Source organism: Sarcophilus harrisii, chromosome 3 (genome assembly GCF_902635505.1).
Source record: "Sarcophilus harrisii chromosome 3, mSarHar1.11, whole genome shotgun sequence".
Lineage (NCBI taxonomy): Eukaryota > Metazoa > Chordata > Mammalia > Dasyuromorphia > Dasyuridae > Sarcophilus > Sarcophilus harrisii.
This window is the reverse complement of record NC_045428.1, coordinates 418,245,461-418,270,865: the sequence shown is the minus strand read 5'-3', so window position 1 is coordinate 418,270,865 and position 25,405 is coordinate 418,245,461. Positions and strand designations below refer to the sequence as shown.

At 33.1% G+C, this 25,405-nt stretch overlaps 1 protein-coding gene across 3 annotated transcripts in view; it reads right to left on the bottom strand.

Moving 5' to 3' along the window:
- ACVR1C (activin A receptor type 1C) overlaps positions 1–25,405 on the bottom strand; it is a 90,599-nt gene that overhangs the window by 33,682 nt on the left and 31,512 nt on the right. For all 3 annotated transcript variants that reach the window (XM_023499220.2, XM_012544727.3, XM_031960647.1), the window contains exon 2: positions 15,731–15,961. In XM_023499220.2, the coding sequence (XP_023354988.1) occupies positions 15,731–15,961 (231 nt within the window). The remainder of the gene's footprint in view (positions 1–15,730; positions 15,962–25,405) is intronic.

Genomic DNA, 25,405 nt, shown 5'->3' with positions numbered 1-25,405 from the left:
AGTTGTATTACAAAGTAAAAGAAATGGCCATTTTGGAGTTTAAAAATGCTTGTTTTGGGCATATTGATGCAAAATAACCTAAATATTTCTTAAGCTTTTAAGCTTCTCTCCTTTGAAGATATTGGGAATGACCAGGGCTGTTGTGTGTAGATTTATTCCCAGTGCAGCCTCTCCAAAGAATGGCCCCAAAACTTCATGCTCTAGAGTCAGCATGGATTTCTTTCTAGAAAAGGATGTGATCTATGTGCACATGGCTTGGAAGAAGCAGCCCACACAGGGAAGAATATAAAATTCAGGGGAGATAGGAGCCATTGCCATTTTGCTCTCAAGACCCTGTGTCTCTATCTCAAGTCTCAAATAGTTTACTGCCATTTCAGAAATTTCAGTCAGTCTAGGATAATGGAGTTTTTGAGGAGAAGAGGAGTTTTCTCCCAAAAATGTGACCTAAATTACCGTATGTTTAAATTTAATGGTATAGGGTAGCTAAGTGGCACAAGAAATAGAGTACCAACCTTGAAGTCAGGAGAACCTGAGTTCAAATCCCAGATATTTAACAATTCTTGACCCTGAGCAAGTCACTTAATCCCAATTGACTCAGAAAAAAAATAATGGTATATGATAGAATTACTTTCAGTTGATGCATTTTTGAATAGGATTTTAGAAATAAGTATGTATCGATATTGTATAGTATTGCTACTAGAAGTTTAAATCTGTATTTTGTTTGATTTTAAGTTAAAAAATGGTTATTTAAACAAAGTTCTCTGGCAACTTACCTAAAGAAGTCATATGTTTGTATCTTCTAATTAGACGAAATATGTTGCTTTCTAAATTGTATATTGGATACTTTGTCAAAATTATGAGTTATACTTTAAAATTTAGTCAGTTATGCTGGACATATGTATAAATTTTGTGAAATTTGGTCCACAGATATTTTAGATATTACCTACATTATGAATCTTAATTTTTTTAAAAAAAAGTTTGTTTCAAAAACAAGGGAAAAGAAAGATTTGCAAAAGTTATTGATAGTTTAAATCGAACATTCAGTTAGAATCTCACAAGCTAAAGTACTGATTTTAAAATAATTGTTTTCAATTGGTGTGTATGTTAAAATTGGAAAATTGACAGTAAATCACATGAGATTCCTATCCACTTTTGTGATGGATTATGTTATATCTATTTGGCTATCATTTATGAAAATTATGAAATTGCTAATTAAGTTGTTTGGGGTTATTGTTGTAATATTGAAACCTAAAACTGTTAAGGATTATTGATATGATAGGTTGTTAGATAGAGAGAGACAGGAGATGTTGAAAAGCACAGAGAGGAACAGGATGTTTTGGCTGGCACCAAAAGATGTGGTTTTAGGCCCTAAAAATGGAGGGATAGAATAGATGCCAGAAATGGTAAATATGAAATAAAGTGGGAGAGCTTAGAAAGAGGTTTTAGTAATTAGTGATGGAAAGAGAAAGTTCCTTAGTGGAACTTGCCATTTGCCAGAAGAAAGGAAATACCCCACAAGGTTGGTACCTGCCCTTAGCTGGCAGGCTAAATGTTAAAAGGGACTTAGCATCCTAAAAGAGTTAGCCATAAGAAGTGGGATCAAAAAGCATAGTAGAGTTAGGCATGGGGGAAGGGGAAAGGGAAAGATCTGTTGGCTTGAAAAAGTGAGGCTTAGTCTATTCTTCCCTCATTGAATGTGGCTGCTTCTCAGAAGTGAGAAAACAAACTCAGTCACTGGAACTCATTCCCTCCCTTGCTAGTTAAATGAAATTACTTTAACATTAAGTGCTTCTATTGTTTAAAGGAATAGTTTATATCTACATGGTGTTAAAAATATTTATTTTGGATATTTGTTTTTATTTTTCAAGTCTGTGGTTGTTTTAAGGCAAAGTCATTTGTGATGCTCTGTCAAAGTTTCTACCTCTTAGCAATGTAAGGAACTTCTAAGAGAAGTTTGTTAGATTTCTGGTTAACTGCAAGTTCTCTGAAAGTGGTTATTTCAAAACCTATTCAGCAAATTATCTAACATTTATTAAGTGCATTATAGTCTCATTGTTTAATGAATAAAATCTATAGCTTTCTTGCTCTACAGGCACATGGGATAGTTTAGGATTTAAAATCTGATTAGTGAAACTTGCTATTGAGATGAAATCTCTTGGGATTATAATTTATTTGTTTTGAGTTTTGAATTTGGGGACAATTATCTGATGAATTATTAAGTTAGTAATCTACTATTTGAGAGCTGAATTGGCTAAAGTGGGATTGTTGCTATATTATTGCTTGTCAACATTCAGATATTAACACCATGCAAATATAAACTATTTTATTTTCATAGGATTGCCTATATCTTTTGAAAATGTGTCAGTTGGAGAATGGTTCTTATTCTTATAAAATTTAAACAATTTTTTAAAGTTTGATGCATCAGATCTTCCAATAGTATACTCACTCATTAGTGACTGGGTAAGGATTAATAAATTAATGTTTAAAAATAGTCTAAAAAGTGTAATTCATAGAACTTTATGTGCCCCATCTTTATCACTCTACCACAATCACTGCAGAAACCAAAAAGAAACACAAGACTGATGGCCATTTTACATTTTATCTTGGTTCTTTTATTCCTAAGGTCCCCCCCCCAAAAAAATTCATTACTAATTGGCCAGCCTTCTGGTGATAAGTTTGACCACAGTAGTATATTCAGTCTGTTGTTAGGATAATATCTGAAGATTTACACTCTGGTAAAGGTTGGGAAAGAGTTATCCAGAAGATACTTCTATAACTCAAGGGAACATTAGAGCAAAATTCTATCCATAAATACTCAATAAACATTCAACTGTTCCCTTTGTTATTTAATTTCCTTTTACATTTCTGTATAGAGTTTAGAATTTAAAAGTCTTTAAGAACTTAGAACAGAGCTTTAAGTTATTTTCAAGGAGTCAAGAAGGAGAAAAAGGGCCTGAATCCAAATTAAGATAAGAATAGATTATAGGACCTTCAAGGGCTTCTTTGGCTCTAAATTAACAATCTAATCAAGGAAGGAGGAAAAATAAAACAGCAGGGGGAGCCAGTAAACCAGATCCAAACCAGCAAAGTTCTGAGTGGAAGAAAAATTAGATCAGACTGGTGCAATGAGCTGGATATCTCAGAGACTATTTAACTCACCCTTCATTTTATAAATGAGGAAACTGAAGCCAGGGACACTAAATTAATTTCTAATGTTGATATAGATAGTATTTAAAATAGAATTTGAACTCAGGTCCTTTGACTCCTTCAGAACCAGTGGCTCTTTCCATTGTACAATGTACTTCCTACCTATGTTGTTCTGCTTAATGAAGTGCCTACAATGTTCACTGGTAACTGTTATCAGAGAGAGAAGAATTTAACCAGTTAATTACCTCTGGTTTAAGAAAACTGGAAAGGTAGGGGAGGTAGAACAAGTTATGAAGGGCTTTGAGTGTGAAATAAAGGAATTTATATTTGATCCTAAAAGTAATAGGGAGCCATTGAAATTTATTATGGATTTATTGATCAGATCTGACCTTTAGGAAAGATCACTTTGGCAGCTAAGTGGAGAATGGATTGGAGTGAGAAAAGACTTCTGTCAAGGAGACCAACCAGCAATCTATTGCAATAGGCCAGGAATGAGCTGACAAGAACCTGTAGTATAATGGTAGAAATTTATTTGAAGAAGTGTAAGGGGATGAATGATGATGCAGAGCTAGTATTCTATTTGAATCAATCAATAAGTAAATATTGATTAAGCACCAACTATATGCCACCACTGTGCTAAGTACTGTGAATACAAAAAAGAGGAAAAAAAAACACTTTCTACCCTCAAAGAGATTATAATCTAAAGAAAAGAAATAAGAATCTTAATGTCTTCAAAGAGAATAAAGGGAATTAGAGAGGAAAAACTGAGAAACTGGAGATGGATTGGTTTGTGTTTAGGGATTTTTATAGGGGGAAAGAAATAAGTGGCTAAGAGTGATATACTATTGTAGAAAAAGGAAGAATGGAGTAAAACTTGCTATTTCTCATAATCTGGGTGATGAGAAAATACATAGAAGAAAAAGTTAAGGAACAAGTACAAGTTTAACCTCACTCTTATTTGAACCACCCAATGAAGAGTTGAATACATGTATTCATATGCACACACATGCACACAGTTGATATAAAATATATTAAATTTAACAGGAAAGGATAGAGATATGGTATAGAGATATTGCAGTTACAAGAAGGATAATATCAGAGAGAAAAGAGTCACAAGCAAAGCAAACTTCCTGATCCTGAAGAGGTAGAATGAGGGGAAGAAAAGCAAAAACTGGAAACTAAGGAATTACCCATGAATTCAAGAATGGTTGAATTACTGCATGGTGATGCAATATAATCTTATTGTGCTATAAGAAATTTCAGAAAAACTTGGATAGTAGGAATTGATATAAAATGAAGTAGAAGGATAGAGGGTAATTTATATGAAAAATATCTCTTAAAGATTTAACTCCATCATATTACCAAAGGTATTTACAATAAAGCATGTTCCCACCTCTTGACAAAGAAGTGGTAAATTCAAGGTATGTAGAAAGAGATACATTTGTTTACATAGTCATTATGTGGTTTATTTGACTTGACCATGTCCCTCCATTTTTTAAAAATCTCTCTCTGCCTCTGTCTCTCTCTCTGCCTCTGCCTCTCTCTCTGCCTCTGCCTCTCTCTCTGCCTCTCTCTGTCTCTATCTCTATCTCTGTCTCTCCCCCCCCTTTCTCTCCTGTCTCTCTCTCTCTTTCTTACTATGTGTGTATATCTGTCTCTGTGTGTCTGTCTCTCTCTGTGTCTCTCTCCCTTTTTTCCCTTCCTCCCCTTCTTCTTCTCTCTCCCTCCAAAAATAAATGAACATCTCTATGCTATAATGACTATGCTAAAGTCATAACAAATAAATACACATTTTATATTTAAATAAATATTGTGTCCAAATTAAAATATAAACAAATCAAGATAATTTTAATTTACTCTAACCTGTGTTGGTAACAAAGCATAAAAATAAACTGTGATAAGAAGGAAAAACAATGAAAAAAGGAAAGAAATTTAAAATAAAATACCAGAGATTTTAAAACAATTATTTGGCAAGTTAAGATGATAGGTCATTCTTTGAACACTTCAGTATTAAACCCCATAGAATGTTCTGGCCATTGGTTTCTGGGGATAATAATGTGTACTGTATTACAAATTTGAATTAAAATCACTATCAAGACCCAGGTCATGGTAAAAATGTTTGAGACATATACAGTCTCCATATTCTTCATTTTTATAATTTTGATGCACTGTTAACAAACCTGATAATTAAGGCCAGACTAGCACAACTGGCTCTTTTTGAGGCACTACCTTCTTTTAAACATGATAAATCCAGGCAAGATAATGATAGCTCGTAACCTGTATATTACTAATTGGAACATGTATGTGAATTAGTGTTTTGTGTGAAATGAAAAAATCATAACATCAAATAAAGTTTTCCTGTTATTTAGAGGTGAAAAAAAAAGATAATAGGTCATTACTAATACCTCTAATTTCTACCTAAAAACACTCAACTACAAATAAATGACAACATCAAATTCTTGAGACTTTAAACATATATTATTTTATCTTCAATTCAATGAATATAATAAAATTTTTCTAAGCTTACACTAATGATTTATATTTAGAGAAAATAAAAAAACTATATATTTCTGAAAATGCAAATGTCAAATGAAAATCCAGCCAAAGATATGGAGGATAGGGGTCAGAAGTACTTGGGATTGGTGGGAAGGATAGGGAGGTAAGAACAGACATAAATCTCAAGGAAATTATGATACCACACATGGAATTTAACTCAAGACAAGAAGACGTTACTTATAAGGGAAGCAAGAGTACACAGTTATAATAGAGTCAGAAGTAAAGCTAACAAAGCTGAACAACTTAACTTTTCCTATTATTTCCCCTATCTTGGTGTAACACTGGTTTGAATCTAGATATAGCCTAATTCAACAGATAAGAGTAAACAGCCCCAGCTGTTAGGATTACAGGTTCCATAGACCCAAGATGCCAAGCAGATCATTGTAGACTTTACCTCTTACCTTGGAAATGCAAAGAAATCCCCAAACCATTACCCATTTTCTCTGCCATTGCTCAAGTCTTAGCAAGAAGGGGATCCTTTACCTTGTTGAAGCCCAGCCCACTCCACATACTTTCAGTCTATCCCTCTTCCAGATTCCTTTCTCTCATTAACCATTCATCTGTCTTTATCCACTGACTCCCTTCCTTCTGTCTGCAAACATTTCTAAGTCAAAAATAGGCACATTAATACATTCTTGGCAGAAATAAGAATTGGTGCAGCCATTCTGTTGAGTAACCTGGAACAATATCACCAAAATCATTTGATTTAGACTAAACCTTATAACCTAGCAATACTATTACTATGTCTATAAATTCCAAAGAAATCAAAGAAAAGAACGAAATATATAAAAGTATCTATAGCATAGTTTTTGTTTTTATAACAAAAAACTGAAAACTAAAGTATAACCATTAATTAGGGAATAGTTCAATAAATTGTGGCATATAAATGAGATGGAAATAACAAAATGAACAGATTCAGGGAAAACTAAGAAGAGATCTAGATCTAGATCTAAATACATATACAAAGTGTTGCAGAGTGAAGTAAAGAAAACCTGGAGAATAACTTGTACAACATATTTATAAAATTAAACAACTTTGAAAGACTTAAGAGCTTTAACCAGTACAATGACCAACTTTGATTCCAGATGACCAATAAAGTATTCTACTCAGACTGACAGAAAAATGATAGACCCAAGAGGAAAAGTAATATATACATATATATGTATGTGCATGAATATGTATATATGATTCTTTTACACATATTTTCATATTTGTCATGTTGTACAAGAAAAATCAGAGCAAAAACGGAAAAGCCACAAGAAAGAAAAAAAAAGGTAAAATATTATGCTTTGATCCATATTCAGAGAAGAGCCAAGTCTATCACAATTGATCATTACATAATCTTGTTGTTACTGTGTGCAATTGTTTCTTAGTTCTGCTCACTTCACTCAGCATCAGTTCATATAAGTCTTTCCAGGCTTTTCTGATAATCAGCCTATTCATCATTTCTTATAGAACAATAACATTCTATTATATTCATATAACATAACTTATCCAGCCATTACCCATTTTCCACTCAATTTCCAGTTCCTTACTACTACAAAAAGAGCTGCTATAAACATTTTTGTACATGTGTATCATTTTCTCTCTTTTATAATCACTTTAGGATAAAAGCAGTGATAGTGCTGGTTCAAAAGGCATGCACAGTTTTTTTAATAGCCTTTTGGGTATAGTTCCCAATTGCTCTCCAGAATGGTTAATTCAGTTTATAACTCTATCAACAATGCATTATTGTCCCACCTTCCCCACATCTCCTCCAACATTATCATTTATCATTATCTTTTTCTATAATCTTAGCTGGTCTGAAAGGTATGACGGGGTAATGCATATATTTTAAAATAACAAAAATCAGAATTTATTTTGCTTGATTATGCATATTTTTCAAGATTAGTGTTTTTCTTTTTTTGGCAAGGGGAGGGAATGAAAGAAAAGTAAGAAGGATAGGGTAGCAAAAAAAGAAAGTAAAGAAAAAAGAAAGTAAAGGGTCACTGTAACATCTTTTTATTTTAAAAATGCACAGAAGAGAACAGAAGGAAGTCCAGAAAAAAATTACAATTGACAGCTTTTAAAGTTACATGTTGAATTATGACACATTTTAAAGGGGAAAAAAAAGGTATGCATGCATAACAGAAACCTGCAGTTTAATGTAATCCTTTCCTTCTGTTATGCTATTTATAGGTAAATATTCATTTTTCTCTTGTTTGTTAAGTTTAGAATTTTTTACAACTCCCCAAAACTACCCTATCCTTCAAAAAAAAGTTGTTTGATCATACAATCTCTTCAAGCAATCATCTTATATCTTTCTTTTCTTTTATGGATAACTTACATCATCGCCTCCACTTTCTCTTTTCCCATTCACTTATCAAACCCTTACAATATGGTTTCTAACCCCTATATCTTGACCAAAACTGTCCTGTACAAGATTTCTGATGATTTCTTAATTTCTTAAAGGTCAAAGCCTTTTCTCAGATCATATCTTTTTTGACTTTCGCAGTATTTCAAACTGTTGATAACCCTTTTCTCCTAGATAACCTCTTCTCCTGGAGTTTTCATGAGACTGTTTGTGATTATCCTCTTACTTCTCTCATTATTCTTTTACAATTTTCTTTGCTGGATCACAATATATATCCCACCCACTATTGAAAGGAATGTTCCAGGATTCTGATCTTAGTTGGTAACTGAATAAGTTCCATGGGTTCAATTGTCACCACTATGCAGATTATTCTCACATCTACATCTTCCTTGTACAGAAAAAATTCTCATATCCTATCTGGATCACCTTAGGAGTTTCCAGCTTTGCTTATCCTAAAATAGAATCCATTATGCTTCTCTGAAATTCCAATCCTCTTCCTTCTAAGCCACCCATTGCACAATTCCAGTCATTCTTGATTCCTCTCCACAAAACCAAATCACGGGCTAAATTTTGGAGATTCTAACCACAATATTTTTCATATCAATTCCCCTTTCTCCATTCAAAAAGCCATTGCACTAATTCAGACCTTCATCTCCTTTTACTTAGACCATAATATTTCATTATTATATTCCCCCTCCAGTCAATCTTTCCTTTCTCCAGTCCCTTCTTTACAAAGGTATCATATTGTAATTACTAAAGCATAGGTTTAAACTCCCTATTACTTCTAAGATAAAATTCTCATTTTTCTTTTGGCATTTAAAGTGTTGATAATTTGGTTTCAATCTATCTTGTCAGACTAGTTAGCTATTATTCCTTGAAATGAGCTCCATGATACACTCAAATGAACTTATCCATTTGATATTTCCAACTCCCCTTCTTTGAAAAGACTATTCCCCTTGCCTGTAATACCTTTCTTCCCCATATCCACCTTTTGAAATCTCCACCTCCAATTCAAGGCTCAGTTCAAGTATTATCTCCTACATAAGATATTTCCCAATTCCCTCAATTATTCCTCTGCAACTACCCATAATTCTTTATTTGATTTGTATATACTTTGTGTTTACATATGTTCTTCCTGCAAAGATGAGGTGCATTTTGTTTTGTTTTCTTCTGAGTCCCCAATATTAATGATATCCATAGTGATGATGATGATGATTTGTAAGGCATTTATAAGGCTAGTGCTTTAAGGTTTGGATATTGCCTTACAAATGTGATTTATCCTCACAATAATCTTAGAAAGCAGGTGTTATTATCCCAATTGTACGATAAAGAACATGAGGCAGCATATGTTATGTGACTTATCTAGGGTTACAATCGGTAAGTATTTGAGGCAGAATTTTAACTCAGTTCTTCCTGACTCCAAATCCAAAAATCTATCCAATATGCCACCCAGCTATCTTTTTTATAGTTTCTAATATGTAGAAAGCAATTAATAAGTGCACATTGAATTAAATTTCTAAAAACCACCTTCTTTTTTTGACCTTTCTTCCACTGTATTAAATAAGAATGGTAAAGAGTGTCATGTATTATAGATAGTCAAGAGGGATTTGGGGGTATAATTAGTAATCCTAAACAGTTTCTATTGAGTCATGATTTAAGAAATCAGACTGAGAGTGAAGGTAATAAACAAAAGCTGAGAAAGGTGGAGCCCATGAGCACAAACGGTTTTTTTAAGGAGCTTGGGTACAAAAGGGAGAAGAGATAAGATGACATTTTGAGGTGATGAAGGTATTTGAAGCATGGAGAAATTGGGACATTTGTAGGTAGTAGGGAAAGAAATTGCAAGGGGGAAACCTGTCTATATAAATCCATACATTAATGAGGATACACGTAGTAAGGAAACAGGTTCTGAATGTATTTATAGCATTCAGTTAATGGCCCTTATTCAGATGGCCAGAAAGTGAGTCACTGTACACTTGATGGCTATGTGACCTAAGCAAGTCACTTAGCTCCTCAGGCACATCTTTAAAATGCTAAATTGCAGAGAAGGTAACTCATATTGGCAGAGGATGGACTGCTTTATACCATCAACACTTCAGATCCAGTCTGAATCCTTCCACATTATGGAATCTGCTTTTTCTATAACATGTGGGATAAATGGTACTATTGTATGTAGATCAATGTTCTTAGGTTATTGAGAAAGGCATTCAATGATAGATTAGCAATAAGAAAACCAGTAAATCCTTTTTCTTTCATAGGAAGGAGAAAACAGAAGTGAGGAAGAAGAAAGATAACCTGAAAGATAATGTATTTGTCTAAAGACACAATTTGTCTAAAATCAGGACATTTGCTCAGCGTTGCTAGCACTGCATAATGGTTGACCATGGCCTGGGGCAGACCAGAAGGGTCTAAGACCGAGATTTGGAGCATAACCAAATGAAATATAATCCTCCAGCTAAGTTCCTGAGACTGAGACATCAGATTAAAAATAAAGGACTTGATAGCAGGAGTTTTAAAGCTGGACTCTATTTGTTTTGTTTTGTTTTTATATAAGATTTTCAAGTTAATTGGTTTTCTTTGAATTTTATTTTATGCATTTATAAACATTTCTGAAGAGATCCATAGGTTTACCGGACAGCTAAAAGGATCCAGGACACCCACAAAAAGATTAAGGATAATCTATATAAACTATTTATAAAGTAAAAATATTCTATCAACCAGCTGCCTGTCTGGTACACCCAGTGCACAGACTAATCTATTTCTCCTCATTAAGTTGATTATGTGACTAATTGTTCTAATTGTTTCTGTTCCTTGAACATAAAGACTTGGGAGTAGAAGAATGGTGAGATTCTATGGCCTATAAATCTAAAAGTGGAAGTGACTTTAGTAGCCATATAATCTCACCTCTTTTTTATAATTGTGGAAACTGAGGCTCAGGGTATATGTCCTGCCCCATATCACATAGTTAAAGGCAGAGGCAGGTTTTGAAACCGGATTGTCTTGATTCCAAGTCCAACACTCTATTCATAGACCAAGATGCCTGGTTTTGCATCATAGGAAAATTTCCAGCTTACTTTATGAACATCCTAAAAACTGTTAACACCCATGAATATTGTAAGCTATTTAGTAGCTAAGTAGAAACTGACAACACAGTTACGTTTTCCCCATGCAATCAGTACTCAAAGGGCACTGTAATAATACTGGTAATTCCCCTCTGACTCATTAAGGAATGTAAATGAAAATTCTGCAATTCAGACAGCTAACTCAGTGAGTCACAATAATTAAAGTCAAAAAAAAAAAGAAAGAAACAAAGAAACAAAGAAACAAAGTAGGGGTAACTAGCAGACTCAGAAACACTCATTCTTAGGATCCCAGACTCAATTCAGTACCATGTCAAAGTATGTCTTTCTTCTATAATTAAATAAGCACGTGCCTTTTAATTTAGTATATACTTTCTTCCTTCATAAAGATCTATTCTGATTCCTTATGTCATGGAGGTAAATTGGATTCTTAAAGGCTAAATTCTATCAGGTTCTTCATGATGCAAATGCTGTGTAATAGACTATCTTTTTTTTTTTTTTTTGCAAGACATTCTGGGTTAAAATCATTTCTAATGGAGCAGTAATGAACTGAACTAACTATACCCAGAAAAAGAACTCTGGGAGATGACTAAAAACCATTACATTGAATTCCCAGTCCCTATATTTATGCACACATGCATCTTTGATTTCCTTCACAAGCTAATTGTACAATAATTCAGAGTCTGATTCTTTTTGTACAGCAAAATAATGTTTTGGTCATGTATACTTATTGTGTATCTAAGTTATATTTTAATATATTTAACATCTACTGGTCATCCTGCCATTTAGGGGAGGGGGTGGGGGGGGTAAGAGGTGAAAAATTGGAACAAGAGGTTTGGCAATTGTTAATGCTGTAAAGTTACCCATGTATATATCCTGTAAATTAAAGGCTATTAAATAAAAAAAAAAAAAAAAAAAAAAAAAGACATTCTGGGTTAAGTGATTTGCCTAGAGTCACATAGTGTCAAGTGTCTGAGGTCAGATTCGAATTCAGTTTCTCCTAAGTCTAGGACCACTGCATTACCTAAATGCCCTGAGTTAGCTTTTTGAAGAGCAGCCTAATGAAGTTCAAAGAGATCTCTTAATCCAGGTTGTTCTATCAATTCACCATGGGGAGTCCACTCAAACCGCTGGAAGCTTTTTATGCTTTCTCCTGAATCACAAGACTAAAAGTAGAACATTCTGGCTTGTCTGCCTGTCATTACTTACCCACACCTCATGATCAGCCTATCATAATTTACTATCATATTTTCATTGACAACAATTTTTAGTGCTGTTCTTGACAGTTCCTGACTGGGTTATGTTGTAGCCTAGTCACTCTGTTCCATTGTTCACAGATATCTCTCCATTGACCTCTCTGTGATATACATTTCCTATTCCTTAGAAACTGTCATGTTTTCCTGCCAAACATCAATTCCAGTTGAGTGCTAATATTAAAAAGATGTTTATGGGAAAGACTCGAGGTCAGTTACTCCTTCATTCCATCTTGGCCAGACATAAGGATGGTTAGATACTAGATCTCTTACAGATAACAAAAGTGTTCTCTAGAAAGGAATTCTGATCTTCCCATCATCAGAATTTCCTTTCATTTCATTGTTCCTATGTTTTAACCTTCCTAAGCCTATTGTTCAACCTCACTGAGATATCCAGTCTCTCCACCCCAAGTACTTTCTTAGATATTACCCCGACTCTAACTTTATTTGTGTCCCTCTCCATCCTTACCAAAATTTACCAATTTACCAATAATCATTTCAACTGTAAGCCCTCTGCTTTGAATTCCTTGTCACCTGTTCTAGCTCTTATCTTGTCAAAATTCAGCACTGAATTTCTTTTACTATGTCTCCTCCAAACTGCTGAACATGAGAAGAGAAAGTCCCACTATTGTGCCAACAGGTACATTTCAAATTGGTGCAGTTTATCCTTTAACTACATTATCATTTTGGTAAGGCAATCCTTTTAATCTTCCTTAATTGATCCCCCCCCCATTCACTTCTCAAACAAGCTATACAAATTTGTTCTTTCTTCCTCAAGCTTTTTACACCTTTCCATTCTCCTCAAACTAGTCAAGGACCTTATTTCTTAGCCTGAGATAATTATGGCCACTTAATGTAGCTCCCTCTTTGCCTTTTGTCTTTCTCAAAACCCTTGGCATCAATCCATACCATTATAATCTCTTTTCCACAGTTTCTGACAGTAAGGTGAACCTTCATGATAAGGCTATTGTATACAATATCCCATCTCTCAACCTCAAACACTTGATCCTCAATCAGCTTCTTTCTTTCTCAAGTCTTCAACCTTTTCATTTCTGTTACTTCCTCCCTACTGTCTTCAAACATGCCCAAGTCTCCATCATCTTTAAAAGATCTTCATTAAGCCCTACCATCCACTCAAAGTCTTCAATCTTTTCTCCCATTCTGAAACTAAGAGCTTTCTCCACATATGATCTCTGCTTTCTCTACTCTCATTTACTCATCAATCCTTTGCAATTTTCTTTCTGGTCTCACTTTTTTTCTGGCCTTCAACCAAGTGAAATTCCTCTCTCCAAATTTAATGATCATATATCTTAATTACCATATCCAATAGTCTTTTCTCAGCCCTAATTCTTCTTGATCTATCCATTGAATTTGGCATTATTAATTACAATTGCTTTTTGGATATGTTCTCTTCTCTGGATGTTCATGACACAAATCTTCTCTACTTATCTGATCACTTTTCCTTTTCATTGTGGTTATTTTCCCAAGATTAGAGCTAAATTTTCTCCTTTTACTCTACATTCTCTCTTAGGTCACTTTATCAGTGCACGTGGTTTAATTCTCATGTCTATGCAGATATTTCCAGGGAAATATATATCCTATCTCTCTCATTGCTTATTGGATACTTGAAATTAAGTAATCTGAAGACACCTCAAATTTAACATGTTCAAAAGTCAACTCATTATTTTTCCACCTAACCTACTTCCTCTTTCACACTTACACATGTTGAAAGCTCCATTATCATATCAGGTTTATAGCTTCAGAATTATCAGAAATCCTTTATTTTCTCTTACCTTATATATTCCATCAGTTGCAATTTCTTACTATAATATCTAATCCCTCTAACTTCTCTCTAGTCGCAATGCTACTACTTTTAGTTCAGGACCTCATTACATCTTTGTTAGATTATTGAAACAGCCCACTAAGTGGTATCCTGTATCAAATCCCTAACTACTCTAGTCCATCACAAACACTGCTTCCAAAGTAATTTTCCTTATTCATAGACTATGGCTGTGAGACTTCAATAATCTATATCATTAGCTTCCAATTGTCTTGAAGATAAAATGCAAATTCCGGTAGCTTATATAATCATGCTCCAGCTTATGTTTCTATTCTCACTGTATACTACTTTCTCCTCTTATATTCTGTCATCAGCTAAACTGGCCTCTATCTTCCTTATGCATAACACTCTATCTTGTTTTTCCATGGCTTTGCATTGGCTCATTTTCTATACTTGGAAAGCTCTCTTTCAGAGACTCAGTTTTCCTTTAAAACACAGCTCAAGCACCATCTTCTGCATAAAGTTTTTCATAATTCCACAATTGCTAATGTCCTTCCTCTCCAAGTATCTTGTATTTTAATCACTTTACATTTATATTTATTCATGTTATATTTATACTGTACACACACACACACACACACATATATATATATATGTATGTATGTATGTACTTGCTCTGACACATAGCTCTGTTTAACAAATATTTTTTTGCTTAATTCATTGAATGAATCCAGGAAAGATGATTTCAGTAGAACTTTATGAAGAGAAAGAACAACAGGCAGTCTTTATTGCGGAAGAGTCATGTAGCAAGGTAGATTAGGGATAGTATGATTATCCAAAGTGTAATCTGTGAATTTGCTATAAAGATTCAATTTGTAAGTTCCTAATGAATATAAATTCTGTGTATGTGTTACATCTTAAGAATGTTCAACAACAGAAACATAGTGTGACATGAACCCATGATCATTTCAAATTCACACAGCATCTATCAGGAAATTAATGTCAAGACTAAGCTTTCAGCAAATAGGAAGAATAAGAAAACAAAAATAAATCCGAATAGAACAGAGATATTTAAGAAAGTGATAAGTATCAATCGCAGATTCTCTTTTCTCTCCATGCCTGACCATCTCTCTGGAAAATCATTCACTGATTTGAAGATAGATGGATAGGAAGGAACATGAAAGGAAGAAAATTAATTAGATATCCAAAAATTGCTTGAAAATCATTTTTTAAAGTTTATCCTCATCCTTTAATACCTTCTTGGATTTTACCACCATCACCATTTTCTTTCTTTTTAAAGAATTTAAAAGAATTTTGAATTTAACTTAACTACAAAAAATATGTTAAAAACAGTTCACAAGGAGAGTATACTCTACCTATATATTCTGACATTAAAATTGTTGGGAAAACAAAATTTTCCTGAAATTAACCACAGGCAAGCTCTTGACCATCTTGTATTTCCAAAAAGAATTATTTGACAAAACTTTATTTATTTCTATTTTTATCATTGTAATTTGATGAGGAAATGAAATTCTGTATTAACAAAAAAGACACTACTCACCTGTTGGGAGGTGTAGGGTAATATTGTTGCAAAAATCTGTGAAGCAGCATTCAGTCTTTGTAATATTATTCGAACTGTGACAGAAGACTTGAGCATTGAGCTCAGGTAGGGAGACACAGGATTTGATCACCTCTTCTCTTCCATTTGTAAGCATGACTGAGGCCCAACATGCTCCTTCAGTTTGACAGGTAAAGTTTGAATATTCACACAACAGACACACACACTTCAGTCCTGAAAAGGGGAACAGAGAAGTTTTAAAGATAACAAATCAAATGCAAATATACCTCATGATATAGAATGCCAAAATATTGAAATCCAAAATGCTTTGATTTTACATAGTGAGAGGTGAACTTTCTTTTTTTTAAAGTATCTGTTCATTTGTTCAAAACATAAACTTTTTGTGTCATTTCCCTCTTTGGCAGCTGGCAAAACCTAAGGACTCCCTCTCAGAAAAATATTTGTAATTACATAAAAGACATAGAGGAGTTCAAAGGAAACAATCATATTAAAATGCAATTTTTTGAATATTTGTTCAAAAGAAGGTCAAGATCCCAGGTTAAACATAATCCCCTTTACTTCATTTACCACCTTGGTGTCCCAATGTACAACTTTTTCTTTCTTTCTTTTCTTTTCTTTTTTTTTTTTTACATCATTCCTATTTAACTGGTATCATGAACTTCCAAAAAAGGAAAATCCTACTAGCAACAGAAATCGCATGTTATAGTTTAGAATTACTTGAGGCACTGAAAGACCAGGTGATTTGTTGAGTCATATAGCCAATGTTTCAGAGGTAGGATCTGAACCCAGCTGTCCTTGATACTCCAGCTCTATATCTACTATACTCCTTTCTACCTACAAACCAACATTCAATTTATTTATTTACTTTGAACATACTAGTTACCTTTTCCCATGTTTGTGTGTCTCCAGTTCCTTTAGCCCAAATGAACATTCTCATTTCTAAGTTACTGGCTTTCATGAAGTGCTAGGAAACAGTATTTGAGCAACTAAAATGGGCTGCACCCTATTCTGTTGTGAAGAGGTTTGATTGAAGCTTTCCCAGCCAACATATCTTATTTAAATATGTCTGCTGCCTTTCCTTTAGAATTTTCCTAAGTATGTTGTATTTATGTTTTGTGCCTTTTTTTTTTTAGTGTTACTGTTTTTTTTAGGAGATTATCAGCTTTCATTGAAGTATTCAATTTCATTTTTAAAGGTTTTACTGTATTTTTAGGGCACTTGAATCCAACTACTCTTTCTACTTTACTATGTTATTTAAATTATAGTAATTTGGCTGCTAATTATTAATACTGTACCATTGGCAGAAGTTACATTATACAAATATGCATTTAAATAAATGAAACAAATACTAGGCAGTGAGAAAGCATTAGTGTCTTTGTCCTGGATTTATAAAGAGATATAAAATAGGGAGGGATCAGAAAATAAGTCCTCTCTTTTTTTCTTTTTACACTTCCAATTGTCAAGCAAAATTACATTTTTATTAAAAAAATGCATTAACAACTATATAATATAATCAGAGCAATGAAATCAAAAAGGAAAACAATTTATGGTGAATATTAATGCAAGAAATATTTAATAAAGCAAAACAGCTTAGTATTCCTATCTCATAATTATCAATATGAATGTATTCCTTATTTGTTTTTTATTATTTTTATTTTTATTACTGTCAATTTTTATTGACAAAACATATGTATGGGTAATTTTTCAACATTGACTCTTGCAAACACTTCTTTCCAACTTTTCCCCTCCTTCCCTCACCCCCTCCCCTAAATGGCAGGTAGTCCCATCCATGTTAAACATATTAAAGTATATGTTAAATACAATATATGTGTACATATTTAGAATATATTCCTTATTTGAACAAAACTTATGAACAGCATCAAAGTACAGCCTTATGTATCTTCATTGGCAAAGGCCAGGAATGTTCCAATATTATAAAAATCCATGTAATCTTGGAAAATGTCTCAAGACTCTTCTTTCCAAGCATGATGGACTCCAGAGAGCTAATATGCTAGAGGCTCTCTAGAATACAGACACTATCAAGATACAAAAAAATTCTATTTTTGATATAATTATGGGTAGAGGGCAGTAGGTAACTTGCACTCAACAAATATCTATTGAAGGACTTTTCTTTGCAAAATAATATGTATTCTAGAACTATAGAGGATACAAATATGAATATTTCACAGTACCTATCTACAAAGAAACTATCAACCTAGTGGATAAAACTCTGCCTTAATTGAAGATCAATGCAAGCTAAAAATATTTAAATCACAGAGTGCCTTTCAAATATTTATCTGTAGTATATTGAATTTTGTAAATAGTATGCAAAATCTGTGCATCCAGAAAAATGAAGCCAAATTGCATACATTATTTTAGGATTTCTCTTTCTATTATTTGTTAAATTTATCTCATTGATGTGGTCATTCTCACCATCAATGTCGATGGCAATCCATCCATACCTTCTCATCCTAAGCAATTTTCCATATATTCACATTAATTTTCCAAATAGAATCTACTCAATGCACTAAAGGCTTTCTTCTAAGGTTTTTGTTTTGTTTTTAATATTTCATCAATACAAATATTGCACCAGAGCTATGAATTTGCCACCATTCACTCTCTCACTACATTATGAGCCTAGCTTCTTTTCTATTCATACATTTCTTTGATGATATCTGTGGTACTATTTCTTTGATTTATGGCATCATTGGCAACATGCTGAAAGCCATACATGCTCACCGTACATTTCTCTACTGCCTTTTAGATAACTCACTATTTTGATTCTTCAGTGGGAGTGATGTTCAATCACAATCATATACCACCACAAGGAAATTAATAGAGTTAAAAGAAAAGGATCTTCTCAGGAAGCAATTTGCTTTCATAAAAAATGCTATTCAGTTTCTCTCTTCCTCTTCAGTTTTAGACTCAGTTAATTTTCTGTATGCAATGCCTCTCTAAAGTTTATTATTGATGAAATAACTCAATTGGCTCCCACCTAACTGAATGCTATAGTGTAAGCAATACAATTTTTTTTGTCTATTTGTTTTTTGTTTATCTGTTTGTTTTCTGGAGATAACTGTTAGGGTGAGCTTTTATGTGATTAGAAATTAAATAGGGAAGACCTGTTGTATTCAGGACTTGAGTCAATCAACAAATAGTTTGTTGAGAAAGACCTCACATCTGTAGGAAAAACCTCTTCCAATTCAAACACTATATAGGACACCTTTCATATTTTTATAACTTTCTATCAATTGTACGACTGTGGAAATCTGGTCTGTTCTAAAGAATCAGCTGTGAAAATATGATTGTTCTCTTATTTTCATAAAGTATACTATCAAAAATGTATATATGTTCTTATAAGGGTTTTATAAAGATGAGAAAGTAGATAGCTAGCACTTTATGACTCTTTAAAATTTGCAAAGCACTGTGCATACATTATCTTATTTGATCATCATAACAACCCTATCTCCATTTTACAGATGAAGAAACTAAGGATGACTTTCCCAGGATCACATAGACATTGTGTTGAGGCAAAATTCTGAAATCATCTTTCTAATTCAATTCCAGCATTGTATCTAAATGAAATATCTTGAAAACCATCAAATGGATTGGTTGTTGCTGATGTCTTCTGAAATCCTGTTATGATTTCCCATTGTTTTGTATCCTTTCCCTTCAGATATTTTGAAAATCAGTCCATTTGATGTCTCAAAACTGTGTTGTATCTAGTAAAGGGGTGTGTGTGTGTGTGTGTGTGTGTGTGTGTGTGTGTGCATTTGATCTAGTAAAGCTACTCCTGCTACCTTTATTTTCTGAAGTACAGTTTCCACTTTTTAATATAATACATCAATCCTGAGGTGTCAAAATCCAGATGATTTATGTCTTTTCATTTTTTAAGAAGATATTTACTGGCTAAGATGTTTTGGAGGCATTCTGGCCTCTTTGTTGTGGTAACCACTTTTTAATGTGTTAAATCCCACTAAAAATAGAAATAAAATCAATTAACTTCAACTTGAGATATTCCCTCCCCTCCCCTGCCTCTGCAACTACCTATACTCTCTATTTCTCATCTCTACCCTTTACTAGTTAATGATATGACTGCATTTAGAAAGCTTAGAAATTACTCCCACACTAATAACCAGTTATTTCCTATATGCTGTTATTGTCCATTTAACTTTTTTTGAGATGGTGGATTAGGTTTGCTGTGTCTAAGACTTCTCTTTTCATTTTGAGGAACAGATTAATCATATGCAAATATGAAACTCATGGGTAGTTTACAAATAATTGGCTCTTCCATTTATTTATTAACCCTGAACAATATTTCCAACATCCTTTTGCCACCTTTCCCAATGCCTAGCTTTGTATTCTATTACCAATGTATACATTGATTTGGTTGAAGATTCTTGTTAAGTTTCTCATAGAATTATACTATTTCTTCATCCTCTGCAACAGATTTGGCACATTAGCTGAAATTTCTTCATAACGGTCTCTTTTTGCTTATCCCATAACAAGTGCTGTAAGACCAACATTACAAAACATCCTATGAAATAATATTCTCAAATCCACTGGGACAAATGATGAAACCAACTTTGACAAGTCCTTTATTTATTTACCAAGCAGAACCTGTAATCAGTCTTTTCATTAATTTGTGTCTTCTCTATGTCTTCTTACTTCATTTATACCAAGAATAGAAATATTGATATGCTTGTTCCTTCAGTTAGTCTTCAACTTTTTGGTCACACATCTCTTACTTGAATGAACAAGAGTTAAATTCATATTTATAGATAAAATAGAAATAATATGATCTCAATAATATCTAATGAATATCTAAATGATAATCATATCTAAATACAACCATTATTTAACTATGCTTTTATTATTCCATCATTACAACCATCATCACAGAAGTACAAGGAATCTGTAGGACTGACAGCTATTTTTTTTCAGGGGTATTGATATAGAAGGCACAATCTAATGACTAATCTGATGACAAGCCTTTACATACTTAGTAAGAAGACCTTAGTTCAAATGTTTAGGCAGATCTTCTGTTGGAACCAATCTCTCATCATACCTTCCAAAGAATATGCTTTTTCTGATTTTGAAGATCTCAGAATCAATCTCATGTTACAGTGATACACATGGTAAAACATAGTTTCTTCCTGATTTTTTCATAAATAAGGCACTACTTGATTAAACACTTAACGTGTTATCATGACATGGCAATGACCCTTGGTTGTGATAAGCTATTCCAGCAGAAGACAAAGTAATAAAGTTTTGAGGAGGTCCACTAATAGACAACCCAGTATGAAGGGGCTTATCACCAGTTATCAGGTAATGAATTTCACAGCAGTATCAATTCAAACTCCCTACTAAGGTATGGGAAAATTATAATAAGCATCTAAGGAGTACCCACAAAGATGAAGTTAAAAGTATATGAAATATTAATAAATGTTACTTGGAGGGAAATTCATATAGAACTAAAACTATTTTTTTAAATTGGGGAGAAGGCTATCAGGGTTAAGTGACTTAAATATTGCTAGTAAATATGTGAGGCCAGATTTGCTCTATCCACTGTGCCATCTAGTTGTCCCCTGACAAATATTTTAAAGCCAAAATCATAGTTGGTGCTGTAATAAAGAACTATTTATTACAGTAAATAAAAAATTTTATAAAGAAAAAAAAATGTTGGTAATTAGGTCTTGGGTTATGTACAGGGCATAATAATAGTACTTAAATCACTCCCTTATCTAAAATCTTAGAATATAGTGAAAACAAATAAAATGGAATAGCCCTTGATAATGGTTTAAAACACTTCATAAATAATTCTTATATTCCAGATCAACTGAGAGCTCCCTGATATTTTCAGAGGATGGAAACACTGAGTACAATAGATCCTGTGAGTTCTAACTTGATATCTGAAGTATTTTCTACTTACACAGAATATCCATTTGGTATACACTTTTTATACTAAACAATTAATGGGGAAAATTGATGCTCTCAGTGAAAAAACATATTTTCATAAATTAGAATATGAGGACAATCAATTGATTTTTTTAAATAGAACACTAATCAAATCTTAATTATAATTAAATTAGCTTTTTGCAAGACAGTTTTAGTATCTTTCCCCTTTCCCTTCCTCTGACACCTGTATTAGACCTTTTAGTTCTCTTTTCTGTTTGTATAAGCAAATGAATCTAATATAAACATTAAACTCATAGACATGTATATTATTAATGACCAGAAAATGGATCTTTATGGAAGTTTAAACACAGCTGCTACTATCTTCCCTGCACCTGCACCAGAAATTAGAGGGGGAAAAAATCTTACAAATAGCCAGATCTAAATTAGTCATTCTTATTAAATAATAGGACAAATAGATGACCATGAAACAGCAATAGTTTTTAATTGTCTAATATTTCAAATTAGATACTAAACTGTTAACTAGATTTTTTGCTATTATTTATTTCTTAAAAAGGGCACTGAATGGGAAGCTAAATGGCCTTAATTAAAATTTCAATTCTTCTATCTACCTGTGTGCTCTTAGGAAAATACCTTTACTTATATGGATCTCAGTTTCCTCCTCTGTAAAATAAAGGGACTGAACTGGGAAGAGTAACTTCAGGGAGTGGGAACATCTCATCAGAACCAGGAAGGAATATTAATTTCAATATGTGTATCTTTGGGCTTTTTTCTTCATCAAAAAGTTGTTATTTTGAACAGTCATAATAATTGGTGAACTAATTATTCCCTTTCCTCCTTTTAATTCTATTTATTTTATATATAATATTAATTACATACATTGACTTCATTATCTGAACTGGATACATGTTCTCCTTCTTATCCCTAAGGTTGTATTTTTTAAGTAGACTATTAAAGACAAAATTATTTTTTTAAAAAGGTAGAAGAAAATCGATCTACTCGGTATGTCAGTTCTCATTATTTTGAATTTAGAATTTAAGTTAATAAAAAGTAACAATGTAACATCAGTGTTAGAATTGCATTAAGGCAAGTAGAAAAGCCTCAGCCTTTTGTAAAAGAAATTAAAACTGGCCCACAAGAAATCCAATAAGAACTTCTAAAACAAACTCAATGTACTGTTTCTTCTTTATTCCTTTTTAATGGCTTCTCTCTCCTCTCCCTCCCCATGTTCATGGGGAATTCAGAACATTTGTGTTATTGAAGAAAGAAAAAAGTATAATGTGTGATACTCATAAATCTTGGCCAAAACAACACAAATATTTTAGCTGAAAAGGTTTTAAAAAGACATGAAATAAAAGACTTGACTTCAAGTGCCAGGACTACGACTTACTGTCTATATAACATTGGACAATTAAGTTCCTTCAAAAATCTTTTGAGCTTCTGTTTTTCTTTTTTTCTCTTGAAAAATGAGGAAAATAAACTTGTTCCATACTACTCTGTGGAGTTATTGTAAGAAAAGACCTATGTACAAAATACAAATTAGCATTATAATTTTGAGATAAAATTTAATCCCTACACACATACACACACACACACACACACACACACACACACACACACACCCATTTGTGGGGATTTCTGAGCATTTACCTAATCTAGAGAAAAGACATCAATGAGAATATTATGAGGGTAATTCAGAACTATGACCTCATAGTCAACATTAGATTGGCCTTAGGAAGAGAGGAAACTATTCATCTGCCACAACCACTAACAGGTTATTGTTGTTTTTCAGTTGTTTCATGTTGTCCAACTCTTCATGACCCCATTTGGAGTTTTCTTGGCAAAAATACTGAAATGGTTTACCATTTACTTTTCCAGAGCATCTTAAAGATAAGAAAACTGAGGCAAACAGGATTAAATGACTTGCCCAGGATCATGTGGCTAGTAAATGTCTGAGGCCATATTAGAATTCAGGTCCCTGATTCCAGGCTTAGCTGGTGGCAAATGTCTTTCCTATGCATCACCTTCCCCAGAAAGGAATGGGCATGACAATAGGGCAGCTAGATAGTGCAATGGATAGAGCACTGGACCTGGAGGAAGGAAGACAGTTCAAAATTGAGTTCAGCTGTGTAATGCTGGGCAAATTATAGACTCAATTTCCTCAAATATAAAACAGGGAAAATAACAGCACCTACTTCCTAGGATTGTTGAGAAGATCAAGTAAGATAATATTTATAAAGCACTTAGCAAAATGTCTGACACATAGTAGGCACAGAACTTGACACACAGGATTTACTTCATAAATGCTATTTCTTTCCTCCAACAGTTGTTGGCCTGAACCCGGACCCTCTCCCCCCAAATATTTATTTGCATCCTAAATTTTAAAAGATATGTGTATGTTTGGGAGGAAGAGGAGTAAAGAGAGACCCAGGGAAGTATTTTAATTGCTGCATTACTTGCTAGACACTTCTTCATCTTCTTTGGATACAGTTATCTAGCTCCTAATGGTTTATATGACAGGTTTTTTAGCATGGAGGTCAGGAGAACCAATATCACAAAGACAGACCTGGAGTCAGACTTTGGTAGATAAAAGAAGAATTTATAATCCCATCAAAAAAAAAAAAAACTAGCCACTCACTAGATTTCAATGCTGAAGAAATAGTTAAAGGCTCAGAAGTATATCCAGTCAATGCTAAAAATATTTTATCTTGCCATATATTTATTATATGAAAGAAAATCATATATTCTCTTTAAAATTTTAAAATGTTAGAGTTGGGAAATCAGAGAAAATGCTATAAGATTGAAATTTTTATGACCTTATTAAATTACAACAGATAATATTGCCTAATCTATCTAAGACTATATATCCTAAAACTTTCAGGAGTAAATCAGAATCATAGAAACAGAAATTATGCTCAAAAAGACACTTAATTGATGTGCAAAATAGCACTGTGCCACATCAACCTTATTTTTTTTAGGTTTTTCAAGTAAATGTGAAAATATTTCACAATACTGTTGAATGTTACCAGCCTAAAAATGGAATCTCAGATCAACTCATTTAATCTCAAGTCACTTTTAATGAATTTAGATTTGAAGAAAGTTTAATTTTTCTATTTTTTTAGAAGTTCACTTTTCCAAAAATATATATCATTCACAAACATCATTACAAATAGTAGTTCTTCATTTCCCACAGTGTTTATTTGGATATAAAATAATATAGAAACTACTATACATATTCTCTCCTAATTAAAAAGACTGGTTCCCAAATTTCTATCTTACCCCTTCTAAATGTCTACATTGAAAGATAAAAGAATTGAGTGAAAACTTGGATTGAGGATGACAGCTTCTCTAAAAATCCACTTCTAAAACCCAAACAAGAGTGTAACTAGCTATGGCAAATGAAAGGAGGTCTGAGAGATTTAAAGTCCCTAAATCAGAATAGAACCAACCAACTTTAAATCACTCCTGACATTACTAAATCAGAAGTTGAAGCAGGTTCTTAGACTTTGGAAGTCTGGATTACTTGGCATATATGTGGCAACCAAAGCACTCCATTTGGTAACCATTATTTCAATAAATTTCATGTTAAATGAATTTAAATGAAATTAATTTTTAAAATTAATTCACTTGCTTTGCCTTTTTCCTCCCTTTGCATATAAAACAGACATTATTATTTCTCCATTCGACTCACAGGGAAAACAGACCCTTTAGCAAAGTTTGTGTGTTCACAAGAAGTCAGAG